Source organism: Ranitomeya imitator, chromosome 2, assembly GCF_032444005.1.
Source record: "Ranitomeya imitator isolate aRanImi1 chromosome 2, aRanImi1.pri, whole genome shotgun sequence".
NCBI lineage: Eukaryota > Metazoa > Chordata > Amphibia > Anura > Dendrobatidae > Ranitomeya > Ranitomeya imitator.
In genome coordinates, this window is record NC_091283.1 from 369,447,079 (window position 1) to 369,459,123 (window position 12,045).

The 12,045-nt window shown below is 42.2% G+C and overlaps 1 protein-coding gene across 1 annotated transcript in view; it reads left to right on the forward strand.

The window, feature by feature from the left end:
• LOC138663960 (zinc finger protein 665-like) overlaps positions 1–12,045 on the forward strand; it is a 103,118-nt gene that overhangs the window by 24,704 nt on the left and 66,369 nt on the right. The window contains exons 2-7 of the mRNA XM_069750349.1: positions 3,995–4,124; positions 4,227–4,406; positions 4,490–4,613; positions 4,697–4,809; positions 4,965–5,055; positions 6,886–7,816. Of these exons, the coding sequence (XP_069606450.1) occupies positions 4,047–4,124; positions 4,227–4,406; positions 4,490–4,613; positions 4,697–4,809; positions 4,965–5,055; positions 6,886–7,816 (1,517 nt within the window). The 5' untranslated portion in view covers positions 3,995–4,046. The remainder of the gene's footprint in view (positions 1–3,994; positions 4,125–4,226; positions 4,407–4,489; positions 4,614–4,696; positions 4,810–4,964; positions 5,056–6,885; positions 7,817–12,045) is intronic.

Below are 12,045 nucleotides of genomic sequence, written 5' to 3' on the forward strand. Positions count from 1 at the left end.
TCTTTCACACTTGTGTCGGTACGGGTCCGTCGCTATGCGTCGGGCCAACGTACCGACGCACATTGTGAAATTTGTGCACGATGTGGTCAGCGGATGCAGTTTTTCAACGCATCCGCTGCCCATTCTGAAGTCCAGGGAGGACGAGGCGGAGTTTCGGCCGCGCATGCGCGGTAGAAAATGGCAGACGCGACGGACAAAAAAACCTTCACTTGAACGTTTTTCCATGCCAAATATCCGCCAAAACACAACGGATCTGTTGCACGACGGACGCGACGTGTGGTCATCCATCGCGATCCGTCTCTAATACAAGTCTATGGGTAAAAAACGCATCCTGCGAGCACATTTGCAGGATCCGTTTTTTTCCCAAAACGACGGATTGCGACGGATTGCTAAAAATGCAAGTGTGAAAGCAGCCTTAGAAACATCGGCCTTTCTATTATATATCTATGGATATATCTATCTATAGATATATTTATAGATAGATATATCTATAGATCTATATGTATCTATATATCTGGCTGCTTTCACACCTCAGGTTTTTGCCGTCAGGCACAATCCGGCGAGTTTTGAAAAAAACGGATCCGGTGTAAAAAAAACGGATCCGGAAGAAAAACATGGATCCGGCGTAAAAAAACGGATCCGGAAGAAAAAACGGATCCGAAAGAAAAAAACGGATCCGGCGGAAAAAAAACTTATCCGGAAGAAAAAACTGATCCGTCGGAAAAAAACGGATGCGGTGGGAAAAAAACGGATCCTGCGGAAGAACGGATCTGGCGGGAAAAAAACGGATCCGGAAGAAAAAAACGGATCCGGCGGAAAAAAACAGAACCGGCGGAAAAAAACTGATCTGGAAGAAAAAAACTGATCCGGCGGAATAAAACAAATCCGGCTAAAAAAAACGGATTCTACGGAAAAAGCGGATCGGTGGAAAAAATGGATCTGGCTGAAAAAAAACGGATCCGGCGAAAAAAAGGGATCCGGCGGAAAAAAGGGATCCGTTTTTTTCTAAACTCGCCGGATTGTGCCTGATGGCAAAAACCTGATGTGTGAAAGCAGCCAGATATATGGATAGATACATCTATGTACAGTGGGGCAAAAAAGTATTTAGTCAGTCAGCAATAGTGCAAGTTCCACCACTTAAAAAGATGAGAGGCATCTGCAATTTACATCATAGGTAGACCTCAACTATGGGAGACAAACTGAGAAAAAAAAATCCAGAAAATCACATTGTCTGTTTTTTTATCATTTTTTTTGCATATTATGGTGGAAAATAAGTATTTGGTCAGAAACAAACAATCAAGATTTCTGGCTCTCACAGACCTGTAACTTCTTCTTTAAGAGTCTCCTCTTTCCTCCACTCATTACCTGTAGTAATGGCACCTGTTTAAACTTGTTATCAGTATAAAAAGACACCTGTGCACACCCTCAAACAGTCTGACTCCAAACTCCACTATGGTGAAGACCAAAGAGCTGTCAAAGGACACCAGAAACAAAATTGTAGCCCTGCACCAGGCTGGGAAGACTGAATCTGCAATAGCCAACCAGCTTGGAGTGAAGAAATCAACAGTGGGAGCAATAATTAGAAAATGGAAGCTCCACGCAAAATCCCACCCCATGGGGTCAGAATGATCACAAGAACGGTGAGCAAAAATCCCAGAACCAAGCGGGGGGACCTAGTGAATGAACTGCAGAGAGCTGGGACCAATGTAACAAGGCCTACCATAAGTAACACACTACGCCACCATGGACTCAGATCCTGCAGTGCCAGACGTGTCCCACTGCTTAAGCCAGTACATGTCCGGGCCCGTCTGAAGTTTGCTAGAGAGCATTTGGATGATCCAGAGGAGTTTTAGGAGAATGTCCTATGGTCTGATGAAACCAAACTGGAACTGTTTGGTAGAAACACTACTTGTCGTGTTTGGAGGAAAAAGAATACTGAGTTGCATCCATCAAACACCATACCTACTGTAAAGCATGGTGGTGGAAACATCATGCTTTGGGGCTGTTTCTCTGCAAAGGGGCCAGGACGACTGATCCGGGTACATGAAAGAATGAATGGGGCCATGTATCGTGAGATTTTGAGTGCAAACCTCCTTCCATCAGCAAGGGCATTGAAGATGAAACGTGGCTGGGTCTTTCAACATGACAATGATCCAAAGCACACCGCCAGGGCAACGAAGGAGTGGCTTCGTAAGAAGCATTTCAAGGTCCTGGAGTGGCCTAGCCAGTCTCCAGATCTCAACCCTATAGAAAACCTTTGGAGGGAGTTGAAAGTCCGTGTTGCCAAGCAAAAAGCCAAAAACATCACTGCTCTAGAGGAGATCTGCATGGAGGAATGGTCCAACATACCAACAACAGTGTGTGGCAACCTTGTGAAGACTTACAGAAAACGTTTGACCTCTGTCATTGCCAACAAAGGATATATTACAAAGTATTGAGATGAAATTTTGTTTCTGACCAAATACTTATTTTCCACCATAATATGCAAATAAATTGTTAAAAAAACAGACAATGTGATTTTCTGGATTTTTTTTTCTCAGTTTGTCTCCCATAGTTGAGGTCTACCTATGATGTAAATTACAGACGCCTCTCATCTTTTTAAGTGGTGGAACTTGCACCATTGCTGACTGACTAAATACTTTTTTGCCCCACTGTACCTATAGATATATCTATCTATAAATATATCTATGGATAGATATATCCATAGATATATAATAGAAAGGCCGATGTTTCTAAGGCAACTTTCACACTTGGGTTTTTAGCAATCCGTCGTTTTGGGGAAAAAAACGGATCCTGCAAATGAGTTCGCTGGATGTGTTTTTTGTTAGCGACGGATCGCGACGAATGGTCACACGTCTCATCTGTCGTGCAACGGATCCGTCGTGTTTTGGCGAACCGTCGGCACGAAAAAACGTTCAAGTGAAGTTTTTTTTGTCCGTCGCGTCCTCTATTTTCTACCACGCATGCGCGGCCGAAACTCCGCCCCCTCCTCCCCGGAAAAATTGCATTCACTGCCCACGTCGTGCACAAATTTCACAACGTGCGTTTCATTAAACACATTAGCTGGATGATGGGACTACTACTGTCCCATCATTGGCTAATGTGTCAATCACTGTCACTGTAGTAGGCATCGTCCGATGGGACTTGTAGTCCCATCGGACGATGCCTGCACACACACAGAGCCCCGCACGCCACACAGAGCCCCGCACAGAGCCCCGGCACACCACACAGAGCCCCGCACGCCGCACAAAGCCCTGGCACACACGCAGAGAGCCCCGCACGCCGCACAGAGCCCTGGCACGCCGCACAGAGCCCTGGCACGCCGCACAGAGCCCCGACACACACGCACAGAGCCTCGGCACACATGCACAGAGCCCCGGCACGACGCACAGAGCACAGGCACACACTCACAGAGCCCCGGCACGCCGCACAGAGCCCCGGCACGCCGCACAGATCCCCGGCAGGCCCGTACAGATCCCCGGCAGGCCCGCACAGACCCCGCCCGCACACACAGACACGCACAGTGTCCGCCCACACTCTTCCCCCCTCCGGAACAGGATGTAGAAGGACAGAAAGGACTTATTTACATTCCGATATTTGTGTCCCATTGTCTTGCATTGGTATCGGGTATCGGTATCGGCGATATCCGATATTTTTTGGATATCGGCCGATCCAATCCGATACCGATACTTCTGGATATCGGAAGGTATCGCTCAACACTACTCATCTATGTGACAGTCTCAAATGTTTTTGCAAAGTACAAAAATGCTATATCCAAAGCTACACCTCTGTCAAAGTATCTCCTTACCGCTTTATAAAGTTTTTAAAAGTTTTATAAAACTTATCAGTTTGACAACTTCTGTCCTTAGTAAAACAATGCCTGCTGTAACTTATAATGTTGTTTTGTATATATTTCCTCATATGATTATCCATAATATCTCAAGAAATTATATTTTAATAAGATTTTACTATTTCCTTTCTTCTTCTCAATTAGGTCTATACAATATCGGATCATCTAGAGAATTTTACTGATTGACCCATCACGGATGGATAAAAACAGGGAAAAGACAGCAAAGAGGATATTACACCTCACCCTAGAGATCCTGTTCCGGCTTACTGGAGAGGTGAGAGATTCTGGTGATGTCACATTACACCATTCTTATCTATGGGAATAACAGATGGACAGAACTGTAGTGAGATTTAATAATGTATCTCTCTATAACCAGGATTACACAGTAGTGAAGAAGACCTCTAGTGAGTGCAGTCAGGCCCCTGTGTGTGAGGGATGGGAAAGAATGCTGAGCATAATCAAGGGGAATCCACCTCACCCCCTGATACAAGAGGACATCAATGACCAGAAGATCCTAGAACTCACCTACAAGATGATTGAGCTGCTGACTGGAGAGGTGACACTGCTGGGAATTCTGGGACATTATGCAGTAACACAATGAAAGGATCGGGGTGATGATGGTATCCTTGTATGTGTCAGGTTCCTATAAGGTTTCAGGATGTCACAGTCTATTTCTCCACGGAGGAATGGGAGTATTTAGAAGGACACCAAGATCTGTACAAGGACGTTATGATGGAGGTTCCCCAGCCCTTCACATCACCAGGTAATAGACAGGAATAAATATGCATGGCCTCTAATTAGCTGTATGTAAAGAACGAATGTAATTCCTGTATGTATTTCCTCCAGTTCTATCCAATAAGAGGACAACACCAGAAAGATGTCCCTGTCCTCTTCTTCCACAGGACTGTTCAGAAGAAAATTCCAGTGTTCCTCATGATCATCAGGTAGATGTAGAGAAGGTATCATGAGATCTTCCCTATGATGTGTAGACTGTTGTAAAGGTCTTGTGTTCAGTCTTATTTCATACTTGTTTGAGAATGGAGGAGATGACCGGATTAAAGCTGATGATAGATGTGACTTCATCTGTCTGTATCTTTTACGATATTTGTTTCAGGATGAAGATCTGACCCATATTAGTACTACAGAAACATATGTGACAGATGAAGAGTGGTATAAAGTGGAAATTCCTACAGATGACTACCCAAGTGAGTAGTAATCACTAAATTCAGAGAAGTCACAGATTCTTCTCAGTCACTGGTTGGTACCATTGTGTGTTAACTGTTGTGAGCTTTGTGATCTTTAAGGTTTCTCAGCTTTAGCCTTATTTCTCCAGGCACAATACTTAATGAATATGGATGAATATATTGCTGTGTTATAAATGATGAAATGATGAAAAATTAAATAGTAAAAATCCTTTAAAAATTATAGCATAATAGCTTCGAGCATATAACTCAAGTATTTATTTATATGTAAGTAACAATAATCTGGTCACCACCATACAGACTCCTCACAGTCACTGCAAAAAACACTATGTCCTGGAGACATAACAGAAGACTCCTCATCAGAACCTCACACAATTGTTATAACAGCAATTATTGGAGTTTGGATCATTAGAGCAGTTAATAATCCTTTAGAACAATATCTCACAGTATTCTTTAATACTTTAGGGGACCACAAACTGTTGATGTTTATGAAGCAAAGGCCATAACCTCTTGCAAGGTTTAGGCTGCAGGTGAAGGCAAAGAGTTTTCTTAGACTCTACATCTCAGTCTGGCCAGTATCAAATGGAGATCCTGTGTCGTATGAGTAAAACTCTATTTCAAGAATTGTTGTGGAGCTGATAAATGTAGAAGCTTTACTATTGATAATAAGCCTATTACTTTTCTTTACACTACAAAGGGGATATTAATCAGCCATATGACGACCAAGAAATCTCTTAGCTCTCAGAACCTCCTGACTAAAGATGAGTGGATCTACCAAGATTCAATACTGCCAAATCGTGTGAATTTTACTAGGAAATATGATTTGTAGCAAATTTATTTGCGATGAATTGAGTGTCCCTTTTTATGCTCTGGTGTCTGGCGAGACCACAGGACATAGTAAACGTGAGATATAGGAAAAAACCCATCTAATACTCTCTTTGGCCACTGCTCGTTGTCCCTTGTATGTCCTTGGTGTCTCTTTGTGCTGCTGCCGTGCTCTGAAACCCCTGAGCTATGTATGCTAGACCAAGATATCAGGCCGTGACCAGGAGCAAGACGTCCCTTTGCACGTGTAACATATAAAGAATAAGCATAAGAACATTCCAAGCTAGATTGAGGCCACATGTCCCAGCCTAGAGTGTGCATCGGAAGGTCATGGCACACTTTGATGTCACAAGGTTGCAATTTTTCAACGCAAATGTGCAGGGACTTTCCAGGCCTGGGCTAAAATTCCCAGCCAAGTGTAAAGAAGCCTGGGGTATTAGTGTGCAACGGCAATAAGAAGTGCTGACGACTGTAAGGGAGACGCAGCAGGCAGCAGACGTGTCCACAGAGGTGAGTAGTGATGTGATTTATTAATTTTCAATTTGTTTTTTAATCTTTTGCATGTCCTCTACAGTTTAACGAAATGACAGTCAGATGGCAACCATTTTGCTGAATTCACTAGGAGCAAATGAAAAAAAAATGTTTTCTGGAGAACACAAATTTTTGAAAAATGTATTATTATATACATATGTATGAGTATAAAGGGATGTTTCCAAGCTTTGAGTTAAAATTTGTATTCATAAATTTGTCATTACTTCAAAAAAATGTAAACTTATGACTACAAGAGTAATAGGAAATGCCTTAATAACCCAATTAATAGCAACGCTACATGATATTACATAGTGTTTTAGAAGAAGTTTGTTTGTCACATGCATTTGTGCCTCCTTCTGAGTTTCAATTCTTCTACGTGTCATGCAATTTGTATGGAAATGTTTATATAGATATATTAAAATTTAAACGTCAATATTAAAACTCAAATGTATAAAAATCGATTTTACATCTTGACAGGTGACTATATCAGAACATGTGTGATATCTTCTGATTTTAAAGCAGATGATCATGGAATCAAACAGGAAGCAGATGAAGAGTATGCCATTATCCAAGATATACCGTCAGCCCTTCACAGTGAAGATCTATCATCTGACCCATTTCAACAGGACCGATATTCTGATGCATTACAGACTGTTAAGGAAAATAACCAAACAGATGATGAACATGAAAGATCTCAAGAAGGAGAAAATGTCTTTGAATGTCTAAAATGTGGAAAATGTTACGTAGACATATCTCACCTTGTTAAACCTATGAAAAGTCATACAGAAGCAAAGGAATTCCCATGTTCAGAATGTGAGAAATTTTATATATGGAAATCTTATAATCGTGAACATCGAAAAACTCAAATTGGGCAGAAATCATTTTCATGTTCTATTTGCAGGAAATGTTTTACAGAGAAATCGCATCTTATTACATATGAGAGAAGTCAAACTGGGGAAAAGCGGTACTCCTGTTTAGAATGTGGGGCGTGTTTTAACTGTCCATCGCATTTTATTAGACATGAGAGAAGTCACAGTGGGGAAAAACCATTTGCCTGTTTAGAATGTGGGAAATTTTTTTCTCGAAAATCAAGTCTTGTTGACCATCAAAAAACTCACACAGGGGAGAAGCCATTTTCATGCTCAGAATGTGGGAAATGTTTTAAAAAAAGGTCAGATCTTGCTACACATGAGAAAATTCACACTGGGGAAAAACCATTCTTATGCACAGAATGTGGGAAATGTTTTATCCGAAAATCACATCTTGTTGTACATCAGAAGCGTCATACAGGGGAGAAGCCATATCCATGTTTAGAATGTGGGAAACGTTTTTCTCAGAAAGTAAATCTTGTTGACCATGAAAAAACTCACACAGGAGAGAAGCCATTTTCATGCTCAGAATGTGGGAAATGTTTTTCTCGGAAGCCAAATCTTGTTGATCATCAAAAAATTCACAGAGAGGAGAAGCCATTTTCATGTTTAGAATGTGGGAAAAGTTTTAAACACAAGTCAGGTCTTGTTACACATCGGAGAAGTCACACAGGAGAGAAGCCACTTGTTGACCATCAAAACATGGGAGATTCCATATTCATGTCCTGAATGTGGTAAATGTTTTACAGAAAGAGTTATCAGAGCAGTTCGGGGTGGATAACAGAGAAAAGTGCTCCTAAATAAAGAAGCTTATTGGATACTAATGTTTAAATCTACCCACCTAACTGGTCTTGAACATTGGTTAGATTTAATACTATATTATCTCCTTTTTATTTCTAATATATGTGTACGTGTGATTTTGTATTTTTATAATCAATTGCATGGATTTTATATTGTAGCATTTACGTCATATATAGGAAGTAGAGGCATGTGTCCATAATTGTCACTAGTTTTAAAAGGATTGTATATTCATTTCATAAATTGTGGACAAAGAATAAGGGCCGCGAGGTCAGAAACGTGTCAGCCCAAACGTGATTTATTTTTCTTTTCTCTATACTAAGTTTGTACATGTTTGTAATCAGCTGCCATTAAATAAATAAAGATCAAATAATTTTTTTTAAAGGAATATTGTGCTGCTTTTTAGACGAGTTACAAGTTCTGGGTGTAGCCACATACAAGCTGTGGTGAGCAGATTCTCTTTATATTGAAATGTGAACAGGTGCAAGCTCAGTTGACTGCACCTTATATGAACCAAAGAATAGAGAATAGAGAAGCAAGCTGTGTGTGCTACATTGGAAAAGTAAATTGGACAGCAATATAGGGAAGGCTCAAGTTGTGGTCCTACTTATTCTTCATTTCATCATCATCATCAGTTAGTGCAAATTTATATTTAATTCTGTATATTTTATTAATGTTTCATTGAGTGGGATGTAGACAGTAGCATTGTGCATTCTAAGCATCCGGGATTATGTGCAGAATGCCACATACAAAATAGACTATCAGGGTACATTTATATTTCATACATGGTCTATGTGTACAATTATGAATATCATTGTGTGGTATATCATCAGTTTATCGAGTTGGGATATATGGCATTGTTCATTCCTAGCTCACAAGTTGAGCTCTATCCTCTGGAGATGCAGTACAGCAGGGCCATACAGCAGAGCTGACAGTGTTATGAGAGGAGGAGACCTGATAGAAGGGTTTGTAATGTGACACAGCTAAACTCAGTTGCGCTGCCCCTCTTCTTCACACCGACCTTGTTTGAAAGGTGTGCGCCATCTGTACTATATACCCAACACTGTTTAATCATGCAGGAGGTGAGACAAGAAGATCAGAGCTGTAACCTTACATCTTACACACTGAGAAGCTTAAGTTATTGTCAGAGTGTTCTCTCTCTAGTATGTTGCTGCCTACTTATGACTGGAAGCTCATACAGGCAGAAGATGTACTCACTCCCAGTCATAAATGACACCTACTCACACGTAAAACAGTTAACTCACAAGTTACCACTACTTTCATAATATGTTAGAATGTTAGATTGGAAGGGACCTCAAGGGTCATCATGTCCAACCCCCTGCTCAATGCAGGATTCACTAAACAATCTGTCCAGCCTCTATTTGAAGAATATCTCTCTAAAACAACACAGAATGAGGGTAAAACAGTGTGGAAGTAATGTATTGAACCACTAACAAACAACAGTATATAGAGCAGTCCCAGCAAAAAACCCAATATGGTGCAAATTACAGAGTCTTACCCTTCCGCTGACTCACCAGGATTAGAGCTGCTGCCAGGGTCGACTACTCCCACAAGTGATGCCCCGCTTTTGGAAGGCCCACACAGGCTTTTGGAGGGACCCCACAAAGAGGAGGTAGTGACAAGCTTAGGAAGCTAACCAAGAGAAGTGAGGTGACCTGATTGTCCCAACCTGGATTCTTCAAGACATCTTTGGGGGTTCATTGATTGTCAATCAAGCAGACCTGTGTTATTCCAGCTGGGGCCATGGTCATCTAAGCTATCATCTTGTAGACTCTCTTGGAACAGAGGCAAAGTCTCCTTAGATCATTCACATTTGTCCTTCAAGCCGTCATTCACAGGTCAAAGGGCAGGTGGAATGAGGTTAACACGCATTATTTGATTATTTATAGTTTATTCTTCAATGTTTGCAAGTCAACAAACTGCATGGCCCGATACAATGTGTAATCAACATATTAGTAAACATCATTGCTCAGTGATCCTGCATCACCCAGCAAATAAAACAGTACAATAAACACTAGGAGCTGATAGAACAGGTAAATAACAACCATTCATCCATTTACAAATACCAATTCAACTTACAAAAAGAGTCAATACTTCAGACAACAGTCTGTGATTCTGGGACATTGTAATTTATGTCTGGCATAATTAAGAAGAAATACTGTGTCACACAAACTAAAAAAGTTTTATTACACCATGCAGCCATTGTTACATTGTGTGTCTAGCTCAATATAAAAAAATTTGGTGAAAGGCCTTCTTTACGTCAATTTTTTCAGCAAGTGTCAGGTCTAGGGTTGAGCGACCTTGACCTTTTTAGAGTCGAGCCGTGTTTCGCGAAACCCGACTATCTTAGAAGTCGAGTCGAGTGGAATCGGCCGATTATCGCGAAAAGTCGGGTATCGCCCGAAACACGAAACCCAATGCAAGTCAATGGGGGAGCATAGTCGGCAGTGAGTGGAGGCCAGGAAAACACCTACACTGCCCATTTTAATGGCAAAAACATCCATTCTTGTTAAAGAAGCTTGTCAATCGTAATTTACCTTATAATAATTGGAAGGCATTTGAAATTGGGGGTCATTTGGCTAAAGTTGTGGGGGGTAGGGCTGGTTCAAGTAATTAGTGGGCCCAGTAAATCTGGACCACGTCACGGCAGTGGAGCAAGGAGAGGTAAGTATTTCAACTTTGCAAGTACTGTGATCCTGAGCAAGCAGGGGGGGCCCACTCGTTGGCATTGGCACTGGCACAGGGCCCTTCAAAGTACAGCGGTGTGTTTGCACGGCGGGGACGCCTCCCACCGGCAGCAACACTTTTGCGTACTATGAGAGGCCCTGTGCCAGTGACGTCGCCAACTAGTATTCCTCCCCCCACCTGATGAAGGAACCTGCACTTTCATCTGCACCTTCCTCTTTGTCCCCGTGTAAGGTGGTATGGTATGCGGGAAGAGGAACCTGACTTTCAGCAGGGTCACAATCTTGCTGTGTAGCGTGCACGGGGAATTTTGCGTTATGGGTCAATGTACCAGCAGACTCATCTATCACTGGCTGGGCAATGGGCAGGATGAGGAGGAAACACAGATTTAGGCCCAAAGAATAAAGTGGGCTAAATGCAGTTCAAAATTGGTAACACAGGACTAACCAGGGGGCATTGCAGTGGAGGACAACTGGAATGAGAGGCTGACACAGAGAGTAGACCCAAATCAGTAAGTAGTCGAAATGCAGTTCAAAATTGGCAACCGTAGTAAACAGGCGGCCCAGCTTTGTTCAGTTGAGGAGAACAGCAAGGAGTGGCAGACACCGATAGTAGGCCCCAACCCAACTAGTAGGCCAAATGCAGTCTAACATTAACAACTACTTAACGAGAGCCTGAAAATGGAATTTCAGGACAGGAAACCAGGAGAACAGCAAGGAGTGGCAGACACCGATAGTAGGCCCCAAACCAACTAGTACGCCAAATGCAGTTGTTCCGTTTAACCACAATTTAATGAGAGCCTGAAGATAGAAGTTCAGGAAAGGCAACCTGGAGAACACCTTGGAGTGTAACACACCATCTCTCTACACCCCATACCCAATTTGTAGGCCTAATGCAGCGTAGTTTCCAACAATTACTAAACGAGAGCCGGAAGATCGAAGCTCAGGAAAGGCAACCTGGAGAACACCTTGGAGTGGAACACACCATCTCTCTACACCCCATACCCAATTTGTAGGCCTAATGCAGTGTAGTTTCCAACAACTACTAAACGAGAGCATGAAGATCGAAGCATTGGCGAGGAAACCTGGGGAACACCTTGGAGTGGAACACACCATCTCTCTACACCCCATACCCAATTTGTAGGCCTAATGCAGTGTAGTTTCCAAGAACTACTAAACGAGAGCCGGAAGATCGAAGCTCAGGAAAGGCAACCTGGAGAACACCTTGGAGTGGAACACACCATCTCTCTACACCCCATACCCAA